Here is a 24,521-nt window from a genome sequence, read left to right on the forward strand (position 1 = left end):
AGTTACGAGAACTTTCCATTTAAGCTGCTTAGTTTATATTGTAAGCTATATAGAGAAAAGGCAAAGAGCCATCTAAATTATCCTTGATAAGAAAATTTTATTTCTCAGCATTCCTCATGGTATGTATTCATTTATTTATTGTGCCAGTAATGGGGCTTGAACTCAGGGCCTGGGTGCTGTCTCTGAGCTTTTCTTGTTCAAAGCTAGTGCTGTACCGGCTGAGCCAAAGTCCACTCCTGGCTTTTTGCTGGTTAATTAGTAAAACCAATCTTGTGGACTTTCCTGTCCAAGGTTGGCTTTGAACTGGGATCCTCGGATCTCAGCCTCCTGAGCAGCTCTGATGAGAGACATGAGCCACCAGCCCCTTTTCTCATTCTAGTTAAATAACACAGTAAACAAATATTGCTTTTTTTAAACCACTTTATCACCTCCAACTGTATTTATAGTTTAGAATAAGAGAGTTTTTAATATTTTGAATAAATTGTAAGCGAGTCAGCACGGATGGTTTCTCTATGGTTAAGGCTGAATTGACTGTTTTTCTTTTATGGCTGACTTTTTTTTTTTTGCCAGTCCAGGGCCTGAGCACTGTCCCTGGCTTCTTTTTGCTCAAGGCTAGCACTCTGCCACTTGAGCCACAGCACCACTTCTGGCTTTTTCTATACATGTGGTGCTGAGGAATCAAACCCAGGGCTTCATGGATGCAAGGCAAGCACTCTACCGCTAGGCCACATTCCCAGCTCTTTTATGGTTGACTTTTTAAGTTTGATTCTGGGAGGAGGATTACCTGAGCCAGGATATTCTCAATCATTGCAATAGTTACAATGGGTTTCAATTTTGTGAAATTGAAACTAAACAAACATAAATATAGATCTTGCTAGTATAAGATACTATGTATTCTATCAAAGAAGAGAAAGATACATTGGGTTGTGGCTGATTAAAGTGAAGGTTGAAGAACTGGAGGAGGATGTAGGAATGTGGAAACTAATGCACTAAGGAGGTAGCAGAAATTAATAAAAATATTGTGATTATACTTAATGCTAGGAGACATTCATATTATGGCAATCATTTCCAAATGGTAAGCTATTACCCATCATGTAATTAAGAACAGAGAGGTATTTGTTTATTCAGTTGGACTTGTTAGATACAATCTGGGCTTACTAACCCTTTCAGTTATTTATTCTGTGGTTCATGGCACATTTTGTACATTCAATATTAGTTGGCTTCTTAAGCAGAGATATTTTTGATGATATATTTCTTACCCAAACACTTCAATTGGGCTTCATGACTATACTAAGGTATGTGTCATATATATATATGCACACACGTATATACACACATAATATATACATATATAATATTTTAATATATACACACATCTGTGTATATATGCCTATATACATTTATGTGTCTATGTATATACATTTATTGGTATTATTTTTGCCTGTACTGGGGTTGAACTTGGCGGGGTCTTATGATTTTGCGTGGCTCTGTGCTAGTTAGTTTGAAGTTGAAGTATCTGAGGCTTCTATGCCCCGGATGGCTTCAAATCATGATCCTCTCATGAGACCTCCAATGGGGTCTCAGCCCCCCGAGTAGCTAAGAGTACAGGTAGGAACCACTGGCTCCTGAATGAAATTTTTCACTTTTAATTGATACTTTTATTTTTGTTAGTGTAAGCTAATTGTAGAAAGCAGTTTCACTAAGATATTTTCATTTGTGAATATAATGTATTTGGATGAATTTCACCTCTCTTGTATTATAGTTCATTAACCCCTTGCCCTCCTCTTTTTAGCAGTATTTAGTGGGTTAGTGGGTTTCATCCATATAGTGTACTTCACTCTTATACCTTCAAGCCCCTCTCCATTTCTCCTTTCCCTGCTAGTACCTCACCAGTCACCTTTGTACAATTAGGCCTTGTGATTGTTTTATTATTATAATTATTCAGCATCCATTTTAGGCTTAGATCCTGCATGTGAGTAAAACTGTGATATTTGTCTTTGTGAGCTTGGCTTATCTCACTGAACGTGATGATCTCAGGTCCATCCACTTGTCTTGAAATGTAATTTCATTCTTAATGTGGTGCACATGGACCACTTTTCCTTTATCTATTCACTGCTTACTGGGCGCTGAAGAAGCTGAGCCCATAGCTTGCTTCCTGTGCATTCTGCTGGGATGAGCATGGCGTTTGAGTGTATTTACCCTTTGGAGATGTATGTATACACACGCATGTATATACATTAATATTATAGCTGGTAGTTCTATTTTTAGTTTCTTGATGAACCTCCATACTGATAATGTCCACAGTGGCTGCATTAATTTATATTCCCACCAACTGTGGATAAAGGTTCCTCCTCCTGAGCCCCAGACATTTCTCCTGTTCATTTTCTTGACAATAGCCACTATGAAGGGGGTGAGGTGGTATCTCAATGTCACTTTGATTTGCATTTTCTCCTGGCTAAGGATGTCAAACATTTCTTTATGTATTTATTGGCCACTTACATATGTTTAGATTCAGTAAGCAGCAAGACATAACGAGACTTAAAGCTATAACTATCCAGTAGTGTGTCTTGGAAACTGGGGGATCTTGGGAGACAGAGCCTTTGGATTTGGACTTCTCCCACAAACACAGCTTCACATCTCAGATCTCGGTCCTATGCATACGACTTACCACAAACTCCAGACACTACTGCTTGCCATCCCTGCCCTGCAAAGTAACGCCTTTTCCTGACAGTGTCCTATTCTTATTTGGGGGTATTTAGTCTGTGTACATGACATGTGCCATATGGTAAGTTTCTGACCCAACAACTGTCTGTTAATGTAGTGCTGAGTGCAGATGGATGGGGAAGGGCAGTAAAAGGAGTTTTCTAGTATAATCGATGGGCATTCACACTTTGTAGACAGCAGAGGCACATGGTGACTTACATCTTGTCTGTGCTACTCCTTTTTCTAACAAGATCGTGTGTGTGTGTGTGTGTGTGTGTGTGTGTGTGTGTGTGTGTATGATTTTGCATTGCCTTTGTCCTGACACTGAAGAAAATAGAATTCAACTCGTGTTTCTAAGCTCCCTGTAGGACCACGTGACTCAGGCACACCTGAGTTGAGTTTGAGAATGAACTATATTCAGTTTGTCCAGGTTAAATTTATTTAAAAATATAATTATATTTGGTCCTATTTATTATGGAAAATTCAGAAAAGTAAAGGAAGAAAATGTCAGTCACTCATGCTCGTTTCCTATTTTAGGACTTGGCATATTTGTCATGCATCTATATTTTAGTTTACAAAGCTGAAATTATAATATCTATGTTTGCATGCTACTTTGGTTTTTTTTTTTGTATGTGATATAACATGCCATGAGCCGCTTCCTTCCTTACTTTAAATGATGTATTAGATACTCTAATGTAGTCAGTGCTATTAACCTTCCTCTCTTTACACCTCCTTTGTGTTTATGTTTGCAAACATCTTCTTTTTTTCAAAACCATATAAATACTTCCCTGGGTTATTTAAAAAATATTATACAGATAGATTCTGGTTAAATTTGACCTGCCAGTGTAGAATCATTTGATACACAATTTGGCCATGTAGAATCATGTGAGACAAAATATGAACGTTGTGCATGACCCTGGGCAGTGAGTATCACACTGACGATGCTCAGTCCTGAAGACCTACTAGAGATTTCCTTTATGAATGCTTCCTTCTGTGTGTGTGTGTGTGTGTGTGTGTGTGTGTGTGTGTGTGTGTGTGTGTGTGTGTGTAATCCCAGCTACTCAGGAAGCTGAGATCGTGGCTTGAAGCAAGCTTGGGCAGGAAGTCCATGAGACCCATCTCCAATTAACCACCAGAAAACTGGAAGTGGACTGCGGCTCCACGTGCTAGAATGGAGAGCACCAGCCCTCAGTGAAGAAGCTCAAGCCCCACAACAGACAAAAAACCCCCCAGCCCCCCCACCTCCCCCCCAAAAAAACCCCCAACCCATAATGAATCGGGAAGAGTTAATGTTGAGTATATTTCAACACAGTCCTTATATCATACAGCACGGAGCCTGCTGACTTCACATGAGAAGAAGTACTTAGCCTCGGGTGCGCGAATCCCTTCCTTTGGATTCTTGATTACTTCCTGTTTCCGCACGCTGGCCTCCAGTCCATGCCTCGCTTCCTGCCTCGCTCGCTCCATCGTTGGCTCTCACCCTGGGCTCTTCCTCCTCCATCCGCACACTTGGCTTTTCACCCTGAGCTCTCTAACGATGACACATGCTTCTCACTATCAGCGTTTCCTCATTTTACTTTATTGACCAAACTCTCCTTGGAACCAAGCTGTCTTTCGGCGAGTCTCCCTGCACCCGACCCAGCTACGGCTGGTTGTTTTACTGCTACACATCGACACCACATACGTCTACACCACATCAGATTCCCTCCCAGCCATTTCCGTCTTGGCTCATTCTTATCCCTGGTGAGATGCCTGCGTCTCCGTCAAGGCTCAGCTTGAGACTCATCTCCACAAAGCTCCTGTCTTTCTGATCCCTGAGTTCTTTCAGGTACTAAAATTAGTCTAATTTGCTCCCCCACTTATTTAATTATTTGACTAGTCCTAGGGCTTGAACTTGGCCCGTGTGCTGTCCCTGAGTGTCTTTGTGTTCAAGGCTAGGGCTCTATCACTTGAGCCGCAGCCCCACTTCCTGCCTTTCTTGAGTAGTTATTGGCGATAAGAGTCTCACGGACTTTCTTCCCTGGGTTGGCTTCTAACTGGGATCCTCAGATCTCAGCCTCTTGCAAAGCCAGGATTACAGGCGAGAGCCACCAGTGCCCAAACATGACACAGTTTATGTTGTTTTCTGCACATATGTGTAGAAAACACATATTTTTTCCCCTCAAATTGAAGGTAGACTTCTTTGGTATAGTGACTGTGATTTGTACTTCTGTTGATCACACAATATAGATTCCTGAACATATAGTGATCAACAAAAATAAAATAAACTGATTCATATAGATATCCTCTTTTTTCACGACGGGATCACACACTGGGCCTGTGCATGCGAGGTTAACACTCTACCTCTGAGCTATATGCCCAGTCTCCTGTGTAGCTATCTTTAAGGCAATACTATTTTATCCTAATTTATAATTAACAGCTTTTGGGGGGATATAATTCACACCATTGATAATCCATCCATTTAAAATATACAATTTAGTGGTTTTTAGTATATTCACAGAGTTGTGCAATCATCTGTGTAATTCTATAGTATTTTCATCATCTAGTAAGAAAGTCCCATGTCCATTTAACTAATAGCCTTTCCCTGAACTCACGTGTTTCCTTGGCAATGTGTGAGCGCTAGGTGTTTTCTATCTCTATAAATTCGTCTATTTTGGACATGGCTTGCGTAGGGACGCAGGCCTCGTGAGGCCTTTAATGAATGGGGTCTTTCATAGAATACAATGTTTCCAAGGCTCATCCATGTTATAGATACAACAGTACTTTCCTTTTAAAATTGAAGTATAACTCATGTGACATAGAATGAGGGTTTTTTTTTAAGGGTATAATTGAATGCTTTTCTTTTGTTTTGTTTGTAATATTTTGTAACCTTCATTACCATCGAATCCTAGAAGGTTTTCACCACTTCCATACCACCCTGGTAGCAGTTTCAGTTTTCCGGGCCTCCATTCCTGGCAACCTCTAATCTCCTTGCTGCTTTGGTGGATTTGCCTATTCTGCATGCAGGATACAAACATCGCACAGCATAGGACCTTTTATGTCTGCCTTACTTCACTTTGCAGAATGTTTCCAAGGTTGACCACGGGGTCACTTGTATGAATTCAATGCTTGAATGGCTAGATGACACGCTACTGTCTGGATACATCACGCGTGACAACATTTGCTGTGTGTACGTGTCTACAATTCCAGCATTTTGGAGGCGGGGGAAAGAGTCTTGAGGTTGGGCAGCTGGAGCTGCAGAGCTGGTCTTGGGCTGTGTAACATAACTGCCTCAAAAAGCAAAACAACGAAAGAGGAAGAAAAACCCTTTCCCCCAAAGACACCGACAAACAGAACATGTGTTGGTGAGCGGATGGCATCTTTTGGCCATTATGACTAATGTGGCTATGAATATTCATCTACAAGTTCTGTGTGGATGTGTGTTTAGTTCTCTTGGGAATATACATCACTTTGAGAGAATGCCAAAATGTGTCTTTGACTCTATTTTTACGCTGCTACTCTATTTTAAATTCAATTTTCAGCCCAATTGTTTTAAGTTTTGAGAATGTCCTTCTTTACTTGCTGTTTTCTTTACTTCCTGCCTTCTGTCCATTGTCAAGTGTATGCCTCTTATTCTTCTATAAATAATAGCAGCTCTTTTTTTGTTGGGTTTTCAGTAAGCTAACCTCTCCTTCTGCATATTTATCTCTGTTCTATTTAGCTAGTCTAGCTTGTTTCTTCAGTTAATTTATTAACTGCATTATCCTTCTTTCCCATAACAAACTTAAGAGAACTTTATTATCAGAAGGTACTTTTTCTAGAAGCTTTTTATAAGTGGCCAAGGGAACATCTGCAGCACAGATTCCAGCATTAAACCCATTATATCTCTGCATCTTTCTCTCCCCAAACACCTAGCCTGGAGGTACCATAACTGTACTATTAGTAATAGTTCAGCCAGCCTGCTGCAAGCATGCATTCAACGAGAGAAAGACCTTGCAATTCAAGCATAGCTCCTACTTGCCTCCTTTATTTTGCTTGCATTATAAAAGATTGTGACATGTAAATATTAGGAGAGAAAGAGATGCTCTGGGCATGGTGTCGCCCGGGCTCAGCTGGGGGGTGGGGAGATTGCAACCCAGAGGCCAACTTGGGCTATACAGCGAGACCCTGCAGTGACTCATGCCTTTAATCACAGCTGGTGTGTGTGTGTGTGTGTGTGTGTGTGTGTGTGTGTGTGTGTGTGTAGTGGAGGTTGTGATAGATCGGGAAGATCATGGTTTGAAGCCAACCCTGAGCACAAAGCTAGTGAGCCTCCCCTTTGTCTGCCGGCAGTTGGGCGTGGTGGCCTTGTCTGTCATCCTTGCTAAGTGGGAGGCAAAATTAGAAGGATTGCTATCCAGGCTGGCTTGAGTATAAATGCAAAACATTATTTTAAAAGTAACTGAAGAGCAAAAAGGGCTGGGGATATGATCCGAGAGGCTGAACACTGCCTGATAAGTGTGAGGCCCCAAGGTCAACCTTCAGTACCACGAAAACCAAACCAAGCAAACAAACAACGAGCGGAGGAAAATACTGACATCTGGCTGGGAGAGGAGGTCAGCGGTAGAGTGTCAGGCCCTGGGTTCAGTCCTCAGAGCCATTAAAAAAGAGAAGAAAGCTGGGTACAGTGGCTTCCTTCCGAGGTTCCAGCTGTTGAGTTGGAAGCATGGGTAGGCTTTGAGTCCAGCTCAGTCCAAAGGTTGGCAATGAGATAGCTCACAAGATAAACAGAAAGCCCTCAGACTGGGAGAAGATCTTCACTGGCCATACAACAAGGGCCTCATATCTAAAATATGCTTAGAACTCAAAAAAATAAATTCCCCCTAAACAAATTCTGAAAGAAATAACTGTCTCCTCAACAAATGGGCTAAAGACCTAAAAAGAGCCTTCTCTGAAGAGGAAATGAGAATGGCCAAGAGACACTTGAAGAAGTGCTCTACATCACTGGCCATAAAAGAAATGCAAATCAAAACAACACTGAGATTCCACCTCACCCCATAAGAATGTCCATTATCAGGAAATGTAACAATAACAAATGTTGGAGGGGATGTGGCCAAAAGGGAACCCAGCTACATTGTTGGTGGGAGTGTAAACTTGTTCAACCACTCTGGAAATCCGTATGGAGATTCCTCAGAAGGTTAAACATAGAGCTCCCCTAGGACCCAGCAGTCCCGCCTTTGGGCATCTACCCAAAGGAGTACAAGCAAGACCACACTGAAGCCACCAGCACAGCTAGGTTTATCACAGCACAATTTTCCATCACTAAAATATGCAACCAACCCAGATGCCCCTCAGTAGATGAATGGATCAAGAAAATATGGTACATATACACAATGGAATTCTATGCTCCCATCAGAAAGAATGACATTGCCTCATTTGTGAGGAAATGGAAAGACTTGGAAAAAATCATACTAAATGAAGTGAGCCAGACCCAAAGAAACAAGGACTCTATGGGTTTCACTCATTGGAAACCATTAGCATATGTCTAGGATAGTCCTAGCAGAGGATCACACTAGCTCAATAGCAATGTACATGTGATCACATAAGATGGTCCTAAGCGAAATGAACTACAATGCTTGGAATTAAGTGGTTTGTCTTTGATGTTGTTATTTCCAATATACCATATGAAATTATACCTTTTTCTTTTGCCTTTCTTCCCTATGCGTTTACTCCTGTTGTCATAGTAACTGACTTTGGTACACTGGGTATTGTATGTACATTTATCGGAACTAGGGAAGGAAGGGAAGGGGAACACCAAAATGGAGAGACAAAGGGTAAAAGGTGAACCAATGCAACTGCAATACTTATTAGACAACATGCTGTCAACCAACTGTACATCTCAAGGGAGGAGGAAGGGGGGAGAAAAATGAAGGAGGAGGCAAAAACTTCGATAAGAAATGTACTCACTGCCTTACATATGTATCTGTACATTACTTTGACAATAAAAACTGTCCACTTAAAAGAAAAAGGTTAGCAAGCCTGAATCTAATCTATAAGCTGGGTCTGAGGGTGGTGCATGTCTGTGCTCCGGCTGTTTGGGGGGCTGTGTAGATAGGACTCTGGCCTCAGCCTGGCTCCACGCGAAGATGCAAGACCCTATCTAAAACATGAGCCAAAATGAAAAAAGTCAGAGAAGGATGATCCTAAAACAATTACATGACCATCAGTTTAACCCACGAACGCCCACATGCTCTATGAATCTGAACATGCCTCCCGAGGAACACGGATTTGCCCAGATGACGAAGTCACGTCAGCATTACAAAACACTAACCCGGTTACTGAGCCCAGAACACCCGTCCTTGCCACCCGGCCGCTTGCTTGAGGACCACTGACCCCTGAGCTGTGCGATTCCACTGTGAACATCCCCGGGTGTCTGTGGAAGGGGGCGGGAGGCCACGTGGGGAGCCCGGCTGGGAGCAGCCAGTCACGCTGGAGCCCTGCGGCCTGGCCACTTGGGTCTCCAAGGCAGAGACCAATTGCCAGCAGGCGCTGAGGGGCGCCCAGGGGGACCAGAGGGGGGCGAGCCCCGGGCTGCTCTTCTGGGGATCACACCTCAGTCCAAGGAGAATGGAGGTCATGCGGGGAGCCTGGCTGGCATGTTGTGAGCCCCTTGCTCTGGAGATCAGTGTAGACCCGTGGACTGTGGAGGAGGAGAGGGTGACGCTGAGCTCTCTGCTCTTGCTTCCCCTGCCTCCTGGCAACGCTGGCAAAGCGGGGGTTTGTGTGCTGATCAGGCTTTGGCATGGACACGGTGGAGATGGAGCCGGGCCCGTCATCGCCCTCCCCCCTCCTGGGGGGGGGGACTGTGCAAGAGATGCACCCCCTCCCCGTCCTGAGCGGGGGCAGCCCGTCATCTGCCGCCCACCCCTTCCCGCCTCCCAGGAGCGGAAGGCAGAGCTTTCCTTCCTCCTCTGCCGCTGCTTTTGCTTTCTGTGCCTTGGGTCTCCTTTGTAAGTTTATCTGCTTTGAGGACGGTGAGCGGGAGCATGGCGAGGGGGGGGGGGATGGACGAAGGGTGAGCAAGGCAGCAGAGGAGCTCACGAGACAGAGGCTGAAAATGAACTGCACAACTTGGGAGTGGGGGAGAGAGGGAGGGAAGGGGTGATCTGCCCCAAAAGAATGTTCTGTAACTGTAATACCTCTGTATATCACCTTCACAGTGGCAATTCTATCTATCTATCATCTGTCTATCTATCTATCATCTATCTATGTATCTATCATCTATGTATCTATCATCTATCTATCATCTGTCTATCATCTGTCTATCTATCTATCATCTATCTATCTATCTATCTATCATCTATCTGTCTATCTATCTATCTATCTATCTATCATCTATCTATCAATCATCTATCTATCATCTATCTATCTATCTATCTATCTATCTATCTATCATCTGTCTATCTATCATCTATCTATCAATCATCTATGTATCTATCATCTATCAATCATCTATCTATCTATCTGTATCTATCTATCTATCTATCATCTATCTATCTATCATCTATCTATCATCTATCTATCTATCATCTATCTATGTATCTATCATCTATCTATTCTATCTCTAAGCAATTCAGAGGAGAATTCAAATGAGGTAAGGCTAACTCACAGTCCACCAAAATAAAGAGCAGGAAAAGGGTCCTAGCAAGGGAGCACGTTGGCTTCCGGGCGGGGACAGGGGTACATGAATGAAGAGAGAAGGGTGGGAGGATGCGGTTATAAAATTCAATGCCTATCCCACAAAATTAAGAAAACTGGGGGAGCCAGAGAAGTTGGGAGGGAGGGGCGAGGAGGATGGGAGGGCTAACATTGACCAAGATGCATTGTATTCCTAAACTGTTGTGTTGAATGGCAACTCCTTTGTACAACTACTTAAAGAAAATTAAAAAAACAAAACAAAACACCGAAAAGAACAATGCAGATCTGAAATCACTCGCAAGTATCTCTGTGGGAATGGCCTTTTCATTCCCCATAATGCTCTTGAGATCCGTGAATCCAACCTGGATTCCTTTTTATTGTGTGGTACTTGGCCCAGGCAGTGGATCTATTATGGTTTATTTTAAGTATTTGTCTGTTGATAGATATATGGATTGTTTCCAGTTTCAGGCTATTATAAATAAGGCTGCTATAACCATTTGTTCACAGATTCTAGAGTGAACCTAAGTTTTAACTTCTCTGAGATAAATGCCAAAGTGTAATGACTGGGTCATAGGGTAGTTTTGTATCCATTTTTTTCTTTCTTTAAAAAAATCAGGGTAGGGGCTGGGGATATGGCCTAGTGGCAAGAGCGCTTGCCTCGTATACATGAGGCCCTGGGTTCGATTCCCCAGCACCACATATACAGAAAACGGCCAGAAGCGGCGCTGTGGCTCAAGTGGCAGAGTGCTAGCCTTGAGCAAAAAGAAGCCAGAGACAGTGCTCAGGCCCTGAGTTCAAGGCCCAGGACTGGCCACAAAAAAAAAAAAATCAGGGTCAATTAATTTTATAAAGGAGTTTCATTGTGCTATTTACAGATATATAATGAATGTTGATCAAATTCTCCCCTTCCCCTTCTTTTAAAGAGTTTTAGGTGTTTCATTCTTCCTTTCATGTATGTAGATACTACGTGTCTGTAATATTTACCCTGTCCTTACCCGCTTTCCCCCTCTTCGCACCGGCTGATCCCTCTCGAAATCCCCGTTTACAATCATGCATGTCTAATTTGAAGAGCCAGCCAGTTCTCTTTAAGAGCAGATCTACCATTTACATTTGTCCCCACAATGGGCGAGTGACCCACAGATTCATATTAATATGACACATTGCGTCGATTATCTTTCTAGTATTGAATCAGGCTTGTATCCTTCAGTACATTGTTAACTTTTATGTGCTAATATTCTCAAGATTTTGTTGTTGTTGTTGTTGGTGGTGGTGGTGGTCTTGGGGCTTGAACTCTGAGTCTGCGCGCTGTCCCCAAGCTCTTCAGCTCACGGTGAGCGCTCTACCACTTGACCCACAGCGCCACTTCCAGTTTTCTGGTGGTTAATTGGAGATAAGAGTCTCACAGACGTTCCTGCCCCGGCTGGCTTTGAACCACGATCCTCAGATCTCAGCCTCCCGAGTAGCAAGGATGACAATATCAGCCACCAGCCCCCAGACTAAAGATTTTTTCCATTTTCATGGAGAATGTTGGCGTGCAGTTTTCCTTTTTATTGTAACTGTATCGATTTTGTTATCAGAGCTCATAAGATGAATTGATGGTAAACTCCTTAAACATTGGTAGAATTTTCCAGTCAAACCTTGTGAGCCTTGAGCTGTTGCCCTTTGGGAATTTAAAAATGATGAATTTAATCTTCTTAATCATTATTTAGATTATGTCTATCATAATAGGTGTGCTGTGGTTTTTGTTTTCCAGATAATTGGTCCATTTTTCTAAGTTTTCATGTCCGTACGTGTAGAGTTATTCATAATATTTCCTTTTGCAGTCTGCAGAGTCTGTGGTAATAGTCTTGTCTTTGTTCCTAAATTGGTATTTTGCATCTTCTGTCTTTCTTTTCTTTCATGCCAGAATTTGGCCAGTTTTCTTTTATCTTTTCATAGAACTCACGTTTTGTTACATAAGATTTTTTCTAATGATTTTTAAATGGTCAACTCCACTCTATTTTGCGGCTTTCCTTCTCCTTGCTTTGTCTCTATTTTCTATACTCTTCATCTTTTTTCTGTGAGAGAGGAACTTAGATTGTTGTATAGAGACTTTTCTTCAGATTCCAAGTTCACTTAGGGCTATGATTTTCTCTTTCTGCACTGCTTTCATTTTCGCCATTCCAGATAACAAATGCTCTATGCTATCTGTGTACAGAGAGAGAGAGAGAGAGAGAGAGAGAGAGAGAGAGAGAGAGAGAGTTGGATTTCAGTGTAGTTAGAGAACACGCTGCTTGATTTCACATTTGTTGATGTTTTTGTCTAGTCTAGACCTGGTGGCTCACTTCTGGTGGACTGACTATGGCAGTAGTGATGGTGGAATGCTTCTGAGCTTCGCTGCGAAGGTTTCTGTCTTGGGCCTGCTCTTTCTTATTCTCTCCTCCTGCGGAAGGTCAGGGGTTGCGTGTTATGGCATCCTGAGGATGGGCCTGTGTGGCCCTGGCCCACAGCCAGTGATCCGTCTGCAGCTGGAACGTCTTCATGAATGCGCCTGTGAGAAGCCTCCAGCCAGACGCGCCAGCCAAGCTGCACCGGGCTGACGACCCGCCCAAGCCGTCAGACCAAGGCTTGCTGCTTTAAGCTGCGGAATCTTGGGAAAACATGAGAGAAAAAGACACACACACACACACACACACACACACACACACACACACACACTGGGATTACCAAAAAAGAAAATGCAAGCAGCCAGGTGCCAGGGCTCCCTATTGTCCTCTTTACCCAGGAGGCTGAGATCGAAGTCATAGTTCGAAGCCAGTCTGGGCAGAAAAGTCTGTGAGACTTGCATCTTGAATTAGCCACCAAAAAGCTGAAGTGGAGGTGTGACTTAGGGGTATAGCACTAGCTGTGAATGAGAAAGTGAGATTTCCAGCTCTGAGTTAAAGCCCCAGTACACACACACACACACACACACACACACACACACACACACACACACACACACACACACACACACACCAAGAAAACCTAGCAAGCAAAGGAAGCCTTTTGTGCTCATGTATCTCTGGGAGAACATCATCTCTTTCACATGATTCGGGATCTAACAAGAGGGCGAATGCAGCAGGGACTTGGGCAAACATCAGCCAGGCTAGGTCTCGACACAGCACCCTGGACTCTCTTGGTCTCTTGACAGGCACAAATTCCCTGCGGTCCCCAGGAAGGACATGGAAATCAGAGTTACAGAGGAGGAAGAGCCTGTTCAAAGGGCACTGTCAAAGGACAAGAGCCCTCTTAGAGCAACCACTCCTGGAAGCCAGAGGACGTAACCCAGGGGCTGAGTCAGCACAAACCGGGTGATGTACTAGTATCTGTCTGTTTTAAGCTTATTTAAGTCCTCATCATCCCTAGTTCCTCAACTTCTGAGGCCACCATCAATGGGAATGAGAGCTCTCTCTCTCTGTGTGTGTGTGTGTGTGTGTGTGTGTGTGTGTGTGTGTGTGTGTGTGTGACAAGTATGGAATGGGTAACTATTGGCTGGGTCATTGCTATCGCCTGGCTCTCACGCCTTGGAAGTCCCACGGCTCCTGCAAAGACATTGCAGGGAGTGACCGGCGAGGCCTCGTTTTCCCGTCTGTGCTTGTTGCCTGAGTCACATGGAAGATGCCGGAGGTCATAGCCAGAGGGAGAGGAAGAGGTAAAAGAGGGCAGCAGAGACAGAAACGCATTCATTCTCCAGCACGGGGGAAGTCTCATTGGTGTCTCTTGTTTCTTTTCTTTTCTCCTTTGCGGGGCTGGGGGTCAAACCCAGATCCTAAACGCTTACCAGGCGAGCACCACAACTGTGGAGACACCCCTCCGTCCTGCCGGGGGCCTCTTGCTCTGGCTGTAAACAGCAGCTGTCTTTGGGTGGCAGCCATTAGGCTCGCTGCTTCATGTCCTGTGGCTTGTGTTATGTGCTTCTCTTGGTGTGAAATTCAGCTCAGGTTCCAGCTCATGCTCTGAGCCCATCCTGGTGGTCCCATTCACACCGTGTGACGAGTCCCTGCCCACACCTTCCACATCATTACCAGTGGACAAGTGTCCACCTGTCAGCACGAGTCAGAACACCTCTCCAGTTCTCGGGGTGGTCCTCAGGCTGGCAATTTGGCAGTGTCTGCCCTTGGGGGTGGCGTAGGAACGGCCCTGATGGTGAGTCTAGCAAGAAGGTGAGTTCAGATTTGGGGAAAAAAAAAAAAAGAAAAAGATGTTGCAGATTTTCTGGATGACCCTGAGCTGGAATTCTTTGGGATTACATTCTTAAACCCTCCCATAACATACAGGGCTCTATTGCCAGACAATAGCTCTTCAGTGTTTAAGCACTTTCTTCTCTTCACCCAAACTTAACACAGCAGACACTATGTTGTTGGGCAAAATTGAGTATTTAATACAAATTCATAGGGAGGGCTAACAGTTTCTTATGAGCGTTTGTATTATTATTTTTTTTAAATAAAAGCACTATGAAACATTATTTTATGAGAACTTGAATCATTCCGTCATCTGAGCTCGGGTGGGAACATGTTGTAGTTAGAGCATTTTGTTATATAACCTCTATGAAATGAAGGCTACTTTTGGGACTTTGATAGTGGCAGAAGAGTGCCAGAGAGAATTTTCAAACTGAATATATTTTTGACCCTTGTAAAGAATATTTCCTAACACCCAGGAGAGTCTTCAAAGTCACAAACTCACCCGGGAAACACAAGCTCCCTGCAGAATACAGTGCAATATAGCAGACATATATTCAGACGCCCAGTGGGTCATCAGCGGCTTCTACAGACAGGTGCAGGTCGCCGTCGAATCCCCTCATTTCCTTAGACTCCTTCGTAACCAGGAGTTGCTTCTCTTTCACAATATTTTCCCCCCAAACAACTCTAACTAAACTAGAACCGCACACGAGTCCTTCCACTCCTGACAACAGGCAGCAAGCAGCAGATGCGGAGGTGGGTGGGTTCCTTGGTCTCTAAGGGGAGCTAACTCGATGGAGCGGGGTCCCCCCCTCGGGACACGGGCTAGGAGGCCTCAGGACTCAAAGGGAACACTGGGAAAGCACGGCTGTTAGGATTCCGAGGTGAAGTGGAAGGAGAAGGTGATCTGTGCAGACCCCCAGGACAGCTTGGGCAGGCGGCGAGGGTCACCTCTGCTCAAGGGTTTCTGGAGTTCTTCAGAACTAAGAGAGTAGCCCATAAAATCAGGGTTTTGTCATCCTCCATCCGCGTATTGCTGGGTTCAGCTTGCTTCTTTGTTCCTGAAGCAGAGTGAGAACCCAGGGCTGACTAGCTGAAGTGGACACCACGAAAGGGGTCACTTACTTCTCTTACAAACCACTGACAAAAGGCAGGACCGATCCACTCTCTGGCGTGAATGCCACAGTCCATCCACACGGCTCTCTTGTAGGCTCCTGACTTCCTGCCCAGCTGGAAACGAGAGCATTTGTAGAAATCAACGGCTTTGAGTTTAAGATTCACTGCCTGGCAGCACCTATAGTTCTCCACTGTCGTTTGGCTCATTAGATAAGGCATAAAAAAACAGAGAGATTTTCTGTCTACTTTGGAAGTCAAGGCTTGTGTATGCAGAAACAGTAAAATTACTGCTGTAATTGCAGCCAAAGGACTAGAAAATACACAAGCAATATTTCTCCTCCATTTTAATTGTATATGACCATTAAGTAAAATGCTAGATTCCATTTTCTCCCTCTCCTTCTGTTCCTCCAACTTTTTTAAATTCAGGTTTTTGAGCTCAGGGACTTAGGCTTGTTTGGCCAGGGTTCAACCACTTGAGCCACTCCCTCAGCCTGGTTTGCGTTTGGTTCCTTTTCCTTAGGCAGAGGGTGAGCCTCATATCTATACGGCTAAGATTACAGGTGTGAGACACCACACCTAGCTTATTTTTTTCCGGGGTGGTGGGGTAGGCTTTTTTTTTTTTTTTTCAAATTTTTATTATCAAACTGATGTACAGAGAGGTTACAGTTTCATACGTTAGGCACTGGATACATTTCTTGTACTGTTTGTTACCTTGTCCCTCATACCCCCCTCCCCCTCCCCCTTTCCCTTTCCCCCCCTGAGGTGTTCAGTTCACTTACACCAAACAGTTTTGCAAGTATTGCTATTGTAGTTGTTTGTCTTTTTTTTACCCTGTGTCTCTCAATTTTGGTATTCCCTTTCAATTTCCTAGTTCCAATACCAGTATACACGGTTTCCAGTGAACTCAGATAAGATTACAGAGATAGTGTAGGTACAACCACAGGAAGGTGATACAAGAACATCATCAATAATAGAAGCTACAGATACACATGGGACGTTGTTGAAAGTAGTTACAACTGTGATATAACAATTGTCTCCATAACATGGAGTTTATTTCACTTAGCATCATCTTATGTGTTCATAAGGGTATAGCTATTGGGCCTTGTGGTGCTCTGCTATGACTTGCCTAAAACTAAATGAACTTTTTTTTTTTTGGCCAGTCCTGGGGCTTTGGACTCAGGGCCTGAGCACCGTCCCTGGCTTCTTTTTGCTCAAGGCTAACACTCTGCCACTTGAGCCACAGCGCCCCTTCTGGCCATTTTCTGTATATGTGGTGCTGGGGAATCGAACCCAGGGCCTCATGTATAGGAGGCAGGCGCTCTTGCCACTAGGCCACATCCCCAGCCCTGGGGTAGGCTTTTTGCTCAGGCTGACCTAGAACCATGATTCTCCTAGCTCTTCCTCCTTTGCAGCTGGGATTATAAGTATGAGCCATCGGACCTGACAGGAAATAAATTTTAATGTCAGACATCATCTTAGCCCTGGTGAATCAGAGATGAAAAGACAGACTTTACACATTAGTGGCAAGGGCAGACAAACAGGAAATCAGACAATGAATGTATAAGAACAGATATTGGAATATGGGCTGTTGTGTGAAATGTTCTTGAGGGAATGAAAGGAGGTTTCTCAGAAGAACTCAAGTGTTCGAGAAGATGGGACGTGTGTCTGGCAGCCATGTTGAGGGAAGGCATCTCAAGTCTGAAAGAGAATGCCAGGTTGCCCTAGTGAGGAAGATGAAGCTGAACACAGAGGCAGAACACAGGAAGTCCCCGGATACCCCAGACAAGAGACCAGGCTGCCTCCCACATGCACTTGTGCGCGTGTGCGTGTGCGTGCGTGCACGTGCTTGGAGAGCTCACACTGTCAGTGGATGGACCAGAGGACAAATGGGTGAAGAGCAGGGACCTCCAAAGAAGTTCTGTGCGAAGGCCACTTTGGAGACAGTTTGGGGGGCACACGGAAGCAAGCAGTGAGGTAAGAGAAAAGGTGAAGCTGATCTAAAAGAAGGGTCAGTTCTTGGTGCTAAGTTAATTATCACAAGGAAGAGGCGTTTCAGATGTCATTCTCTGCGCGATATGGGAGGGTACGGCCGGCCTTCTGAGCCCTAAGGTGCTTTTGTGAATACCCACGTGAGAACGTCTAGCAGGGTGGGGTGGGGCACCGCTTCCTTCTAGCTCGTTAGGAGGCTGAGCTCCAAAGGATTGCTGTTCAAAGCTAGTCCAGAAAGGTAAGTCCCCAAGACTCCATGTCCAGCATACAGCTGGGCTGGAGGCATGGCTCAAGTGGTAGAGCACCAGCTGCACAAGCAAGCTGAACAATAAGGCCCTGAAAATCACCACCACCATCACCACCACCACCACCACCACCACCACCATCACCACCACCACCACCATCACCACCACCACCTTCCATGTCCCTGAAAATCACCACCACCATCACCACCACCACCACCACCACCACCACCACCACCACCACCTTCCACGTCCCTGAAAATCACCACCATCATCACCACCACCACCACCACCACCACCACCACCACCACCACCACCTTCCACGTCCCTGAAAATCACCACCACCACCACCACCACCACCACCACCACCACCACTTTCCACGTCCCTGAAAATCACCACCATCATCACCACCACCACCACCAAGCTTTAGGGTGAGCTCTACCTGGATAGAATGATTTGGAAAGCTTGTGGAAACTCTAGCTCAGCAGGTCCCATTTGTGGGGTGGAAACAGAGGGAGGGGAGAATCCTGAGGAAGACCAGAACCCAAGGAAAGGATAGGAAGGGGGCACCAAGAAACGAGACCTGCAGGAATGGACAGAAAGCAGGACAAGAATCAGCTCGGAGTTATTGACCTTGGCAAGGGAAATGTCTAAGAAGTTGTGGGGACAACAGCCAGTGAGCCCAGTCTGAATGGGGGTAGAGGGAGAAGGAACAGCATGAACATATCTTACTAGAAGTGTGGTTAAGAAGAAGAGCTGGTGAACAGCAAGTCAGCACCCACGCAAGGACATAATGAATACTTTCTTCTACGGTTATATATTTTTGCATTGTCATCTTAAGTCGTACCAATTCACAAGTAGTTTGCACCAATAATGCGGAGTATTTCACATATTCTCTTCAATAACGAATTTGTGCTGCCCGAGGCTTGAACTTGGGAATTACATTTTTGTTTGGCCTTCTTTTGCTCAGGGTTGGTGTTCTACCACTCAAGCCACGGCTTCTGGCTTTTTGGTGGTTAATTGGAGATAATCTCAGTCTTTCCTTCCCTGGCTGGTTCTGAACCTTGAACCTCAGCAGATCTCAGCCTCATGTATAGCCTGTATTACAGGCTTGAACCATGGTCTGGTGGCTCAAGCCTAAAATCAAAGCTAATTAAGAGGAAGGAACTGGGAGGACTGTGGTTTAAAGGTAACCTGGTTAAAAAAGTTAGTGAACTCCCCATCTCCATAAAAAAAAGAAGCCAGATTTGGTGAGAGGTGGCTGCCATTCCAGCTTCATGGGGAACATAAATAGGAAGATTGTGTGGGCAAAATATGTGAGACGTTATCTGAAAAATAGGGTTTGGGTCAATTGGTAGAGCCAATTGTGTATGTATGTATACATATGTATATATAAATTTGCATACATATATATGTAGTATATGTATATTGAATAGTATGTATATATAGAATAATAAATTTAAGCAGTATAGTTAAGTTGGTGTTAATTGCATGACTGTAAACAAGACCATTTCATTTTCGCCCATAAATCAAAATTAACAAGATAAATGTTGTGTTGACGGTCTATATTTAGTTAACAAGTTCGTTTTACCTTTAAAATAAAGAGATCTCTTCCTTCATAGGATCTGCCGATAGAGAACATCTGCAGGAGACCTGAATGAGTCTTATTCAGATGATGCATCCAACACTGAATCTAAAAGCAGATTAAAAAAAAACCTATATCAGATACTTTCAGACCAATGGAGCTTTTAGAGAACAAAAGGTAACAGAGAGGCAACAGTATGTCTCAGAATTCAGAAAAAGCATCCGTGGAATAGAAATGGAGAAGAACCTAATCTTCTACCTTTAATTTTCTTTGGGATACATAACATTACATGTCATTTTCTGCCTTTCTAAATAGTAGTTTATATCTTCATGTTGTTATTGCTCTAAAGAATACCTTTTACTGCTGTGTGTCTTTAACATCCTGATGACAGTGTTTTGCAGAAAATTAATTGATTTATGTTCTGGCTTCTTTTAGGAAAAATCCAAATTGATTCCCATTTCTTACAAGCATTTAGGGGGAGAAGAAAAAAAATCAGTTCTGGCAAACCATTCACACTGCTTAAATGTGTCCCGAAAATTCTAAATATTGTAATTTGCCACTGACCAGAAAATTTTAAGGAAAAGACATTCTTTTTGCACCTCAAGGTTATTTTGTAGAATCACACATTGGAGGGCATGCTGGAAATACATTTTCCTGTGACAATGACACATTTGTACACACTTAGCTGTCATCAGGAAAGGGAATGTTTGAGATGGATGGATAAGATACCTAGGAAGGTAGGGGACATTTTTGACTGAAAAGTCATGTAAGGAAGAAAGAAATGACATAAAAATGCCCCGTTGTTCTGTGGTATAAGATGTTCTGTTCTGAGAAAAAAATATTTTGCAAAGTACCCATATTTTATTTTCATTCAATTCTTATTTAATAAATATATAAACATTTCTGTATGCAGTTCTACATCCATTTTTGAGATTTGACTTTTTCAAAGGCAGGTTAACAGTGATTCGGTGTGTGAAGTTATCAAAAACATTCCCATGAACCTGAATTCCAAGCTTCTAGAATGTGTGTTGAGACATGGATTATGTGAAAATGGTTTTCAAACGAGTCTTATTATCAACAAAACCCAAATAGTCATTATAATATAATGGGATCTCATTGGTTTTGAGTCTGGCATTCCTTTGATTCATGAGAAACATGGAAATGCATAGATCCATTTAGTCTGTCAACAACTTGGACAACTTGGTTTGCCTGCCACTGGGGATGGAGGAAGAAACTTTTCTGCTGCCATGGAACTTGCAGTGCAGAGGACTGAGGACATTAGTCAAACAAACACAAGCATATACATAAGAATGGTGAAAAGTGTCACTCCCATGCACGTGATATGAGGACAGTCAGTGGGAAGAGGGGTTTGATTCCGTTTAAGAAAGTAGGAAGAGCTACCATCTTGCTTTAGCTGAAGGTCAAAGGGTGAGAGATTGTTGTCAGATGAACAGTGAAACATTCGGTGGTAAGGTCCAGGTAAGCTATGAACTTTTCAGGCAGATGAAGTATGCAAAGGTTCTGTTATCATTAATGCAACTTGGTCTTTGGGAAGTCCCAACTTTGCAAAGAATGCAGGGCAAGTATTAACTATGCCTTTCAACCCGGCATCATTCTCAGATTCTGGTTAGCTCAATGGCTTTTTAGTTAAGGCTCTAATTTTCACCACATGACTTTACTCTTTATTTGTACTTCCTATGTTCTTTATATGAGTGAATTGAATAAAGCAGGTGAATTCAAATTATTCTGCTATTTCTTGTGTAGCAGCAAAAGGTTCACTGGAAGAAATGAGTGAACAGATAGGCTCTTCCCAGAGCCCGTGTCCCTGTTTTAATGATTGTCTCTCAGTCCTTACACCTAAATGACAACAATGAACTTAAAAAAGTAATAAAAGCTCCTTTGATTACACACTTCTTCTAAGGAGTGATAAACTTCATAATTATATTTAGACAGCGATCTTTTCTTTCTTTGGATTCCCAAGCTGCTTCCGTTTTCCAGAGCTTTCTGAAGATCTCCGATGAGGATCCTGGATTTGAGATAATAGAGATGATGATAAAAAGCATAAATTATGCAAAAAGTCAAGCATCACCAAAAAAAAAAAACCACAGGAATGAAGAACTAACATCGAAGGGACCCAAGTTCTATGACGCACAAGGAAAAAGGACTGCCAAGACTGACATTTCTAAAAATATCAAATGTTGAGAATAAAAAAAACACCGTTAAACAAATGGTGTCATGATTTAAAGTATAAAACCACAGGCAGATGTCACCAAATAATAGTAGTGCTGCAATCCTAGCTACCACTGAGGGAGGAGCTGCAACAATGGAACCAATGATTGAGTTCTTGCTAGGGGCCAGGCCCGCACTATATGTTTTATAGACGTGATTTTCACTAATAACCCTGTGCAGTGCTTCTATTGTTACTTCCACTTCACAAACGGAGAACAAGAGATTCACAGGAGTTAGGAATTTGCCAAGGTCACACCAATGGTCAGTGCTGAGCCAGAATCTGAACTTGGGATATGGGCCCCAATGCCACTCCTGGGACTCCAAGTCCAACGGGATGCCATGCGCACCCGGCCCTGCTGTACCTCCTCCCTGACGTGCTCTCCTGCTTCCTCTACCAGCTCATTTCCTGTCGTCATGGAGACCGCTCTGGTGCCAACACCGGCACAGTGGACCCAAGGAAAGGGAGAGGATGGAGGAAGCTTCAGTTCCTAAGAGCAACGTGCAGAAATACTCAGAGCTGACAACAGCGAGAATGCTCAAGGGAAAGATGCTGAGTGAGGCCAACTGGAGGTGAAGCCTAAGGTAGGGGATCCCGGGCTCTTTACAACAAAGTCCCTGGCCCTGGGAGACTCTCATCTCCACTGAACCATCAAAAGGCTGGAAGTGGAGCTGTGGCTCAGGTGGTAGAGTCAAGGACAATGTCTAGTCCCTGAGTTCAAGCCTTAGTACAGACATAAAAAAAAAAAAAGAACATTCTTTGTTCTATAAGGAAGTCAACTTATCCAGGGCCATGCCCTGAGAGCCCTTCTGAGCTTACTCTTTGTCGAGCACTCCTTTTGTTTCAGTTTTCCACCTAGCCAAGCTAGGTAGCTTTTCTTGGTAGCTGCTTGTAGTGGCTCAGAATGTGCCTGTAACACTAAGTTGTCAGACGTTGCTCATGTCAGTTTTCCTTCATTCCAAAGAGAGAAAGTTCCAGATAGCTAAGCACATGGAATGAAGAACTCTACAGTACTGCTAATTCTGGTCTTCAGAGCCAAATGAGCCCTGAAGCTGCCTTCCAAACCTCCCTGCTGAGGGAGAACCTGAACGGTCAGAAGGAAGTACTTGATTCGGCCTGCAGGTCACCGACTGCGCACATATCCTAGCTGCTGCAGCCAACCTCCAGGTATGGTCTCCTCCCAGGGTTCTTTCTATGAGCTACAGTTCCCCTATCCAAGGAAATCAAGAGGAAAAAAGAAACGGCACACAGATCTGCAAAAGCCAACAATCCCCATAAGAATCTCCTTCTCAATGTCCAACTCAGAAGGCCTGGCTACTTTGGTACAGTAGCTCTACCGGATGAATTTAGCCTTCTGTTCAGTCATATAGTCTGCACTCTAATACAAACTCTAAGAGTCCTACTGTAAAGTAAAAAAAAAAAAAAATTGCAATATGGCAGCCCCAATCCCGGTGTCCTGGTCAAGAAGTCAATTGGAAGCAAGTATATGGATGAGAAAGAAAGCTGTGAGATAGAATTCCAAATTGGTCTCCTAAGCTGCAGTCATTTTAGTTCTTTATAGCTAATGGTTGTTAAGCCAATTGGATCCATTCCTATGCTAGTGACTTAGACCTATTAAAAACTTTCCAAATGATGCCAGCACTTAGTGCAAAGCTACAGTGTAGGGAAAGCCCTCCAAAAGGGAAATTTCGTTGCCAGTTTTTACAGGCACTTACAACAGATTTTTTTTTTTTTTAATAGTAGAATGGATCATCTCATGGAGACAGGCTGGCCTCCAGGGGGCCGGGTACCTCGGTCATGTCATCTCTGCTTTAAAGATCACTATAATGATACATTTTATTTAGTAATACAGGGTAAATGATGATCCTTTGAAAATACCCTAGGCTATAATAATCAGAGTCAATTAAAATGATGTCTACCTACCGTGTCTACAGAATTTAATTGACTCTTCTATGTTATTATCTTGGGTCCAACAAAATGAATAAGTCTAAATACTTGTTCTTCATGAGGAGACACCTGATTTAAAAATACTTTGTTTGACTCAATTCTCTGGAACACAGAGTGTGATATTCCATATCAGGTCTACATGACCTATATTTAATAGCAAAATAGAGACTTGTTAAACTAACTGCCATGTTCTTTTCTACAGAACACTAATTAATGAAACATGTGCATTGTTACTGGGCACCTATAGATATAATTGGCAAGCTCTCTCCTGCCAGGCATTCAGGAAAATCCAAGCAATGCTTTCAAAGCTACAGCAATGATGAAAATGTGAGCAATATGAACAATAGTTTTGTGTACAGCTATGATTATGTTCCAGAAACACAGATGAAACACCTTTCTTCAAAAAGCATATTGGTACTTTAATAAGGTTGCACGGATCTTTCTGGAAAGGCAATATTTATTTGGGGTTGGGATGTCACTGCTATAATTTTACCATTGATTCCAGATTTCTAAAGCGCCTAGGATCCTCACCTTTGCGTACCCCCCCCCCCCCAAGAGCCAGCAGCTTACCCTAAATCTCCCCCACCCCAGCGGTGACAACAGAACACCCTGTTGAAGTGGGGAAGGTTAGGGAAGTCACTTGCTATCATGTCTCTCGGCTTGCTGTCTCACTATACCTTCTCTGCCAGATTCTCCATTCTCTCCACCCGTCTCCCGTCTCTCGTGTCATTCTGCATGGTCGTTCTCTAGTGATTTCCTCCTCTCATACCTAACCACAGTAGCCTTAGTGATCTCTACCTCCAAAATCCCATTGTAGCCATCCTCTCCTTCACGAGCTTCTGGATCTGTTACCCTC

General features: G+C 43.6%; 1 protein-coding gene across 1 annotated transcript in view; it reads right to left on the reverse strand.

The window, feature by feature from the left end:
* Positions 1–24,521, reverse strand: part of Cpa6 (carboxypeptidase A6) — a 244,219-nt gene that overhangs the window by 65,134 nt on the left and 154,564 nt on the right. The window contains exons 4-6 of the mRNA XM_048358676.1: positions 21,403–21,517; positions 19,498–19,599; positions 15,684–15,788 (exon numbers count right to left, since the gene is read on the reverse strand). Of these exons, the coding sequence (XP_048214633.1) occupies positions 15,684–15,788; positions 19,498–19,599; positions 21,403–21,517 (322 nt within the window). The remainder of the gene's footprint in view (positions 1–15,683; positions 15,789–19,497; positions 19,600–21,402; positions 21,518–24,521) is intronic.

Source organism: Perognathus longimembris, chromosome 12, assembly GCF_023159225.1.
Source record: "Perognathus longimembris pacificus isolate PPM17 chromosome 12, ASM2315922v1, whole genome shotgun sequence".
In the NCBI taxonomy this organism is placed as follows: domain Eukaryota; kingdom Metazoa; phylum Chordata; class Mammalia; order Rodentia; family Heteromyidae; genus Perognathus; species Perognathus longimembris.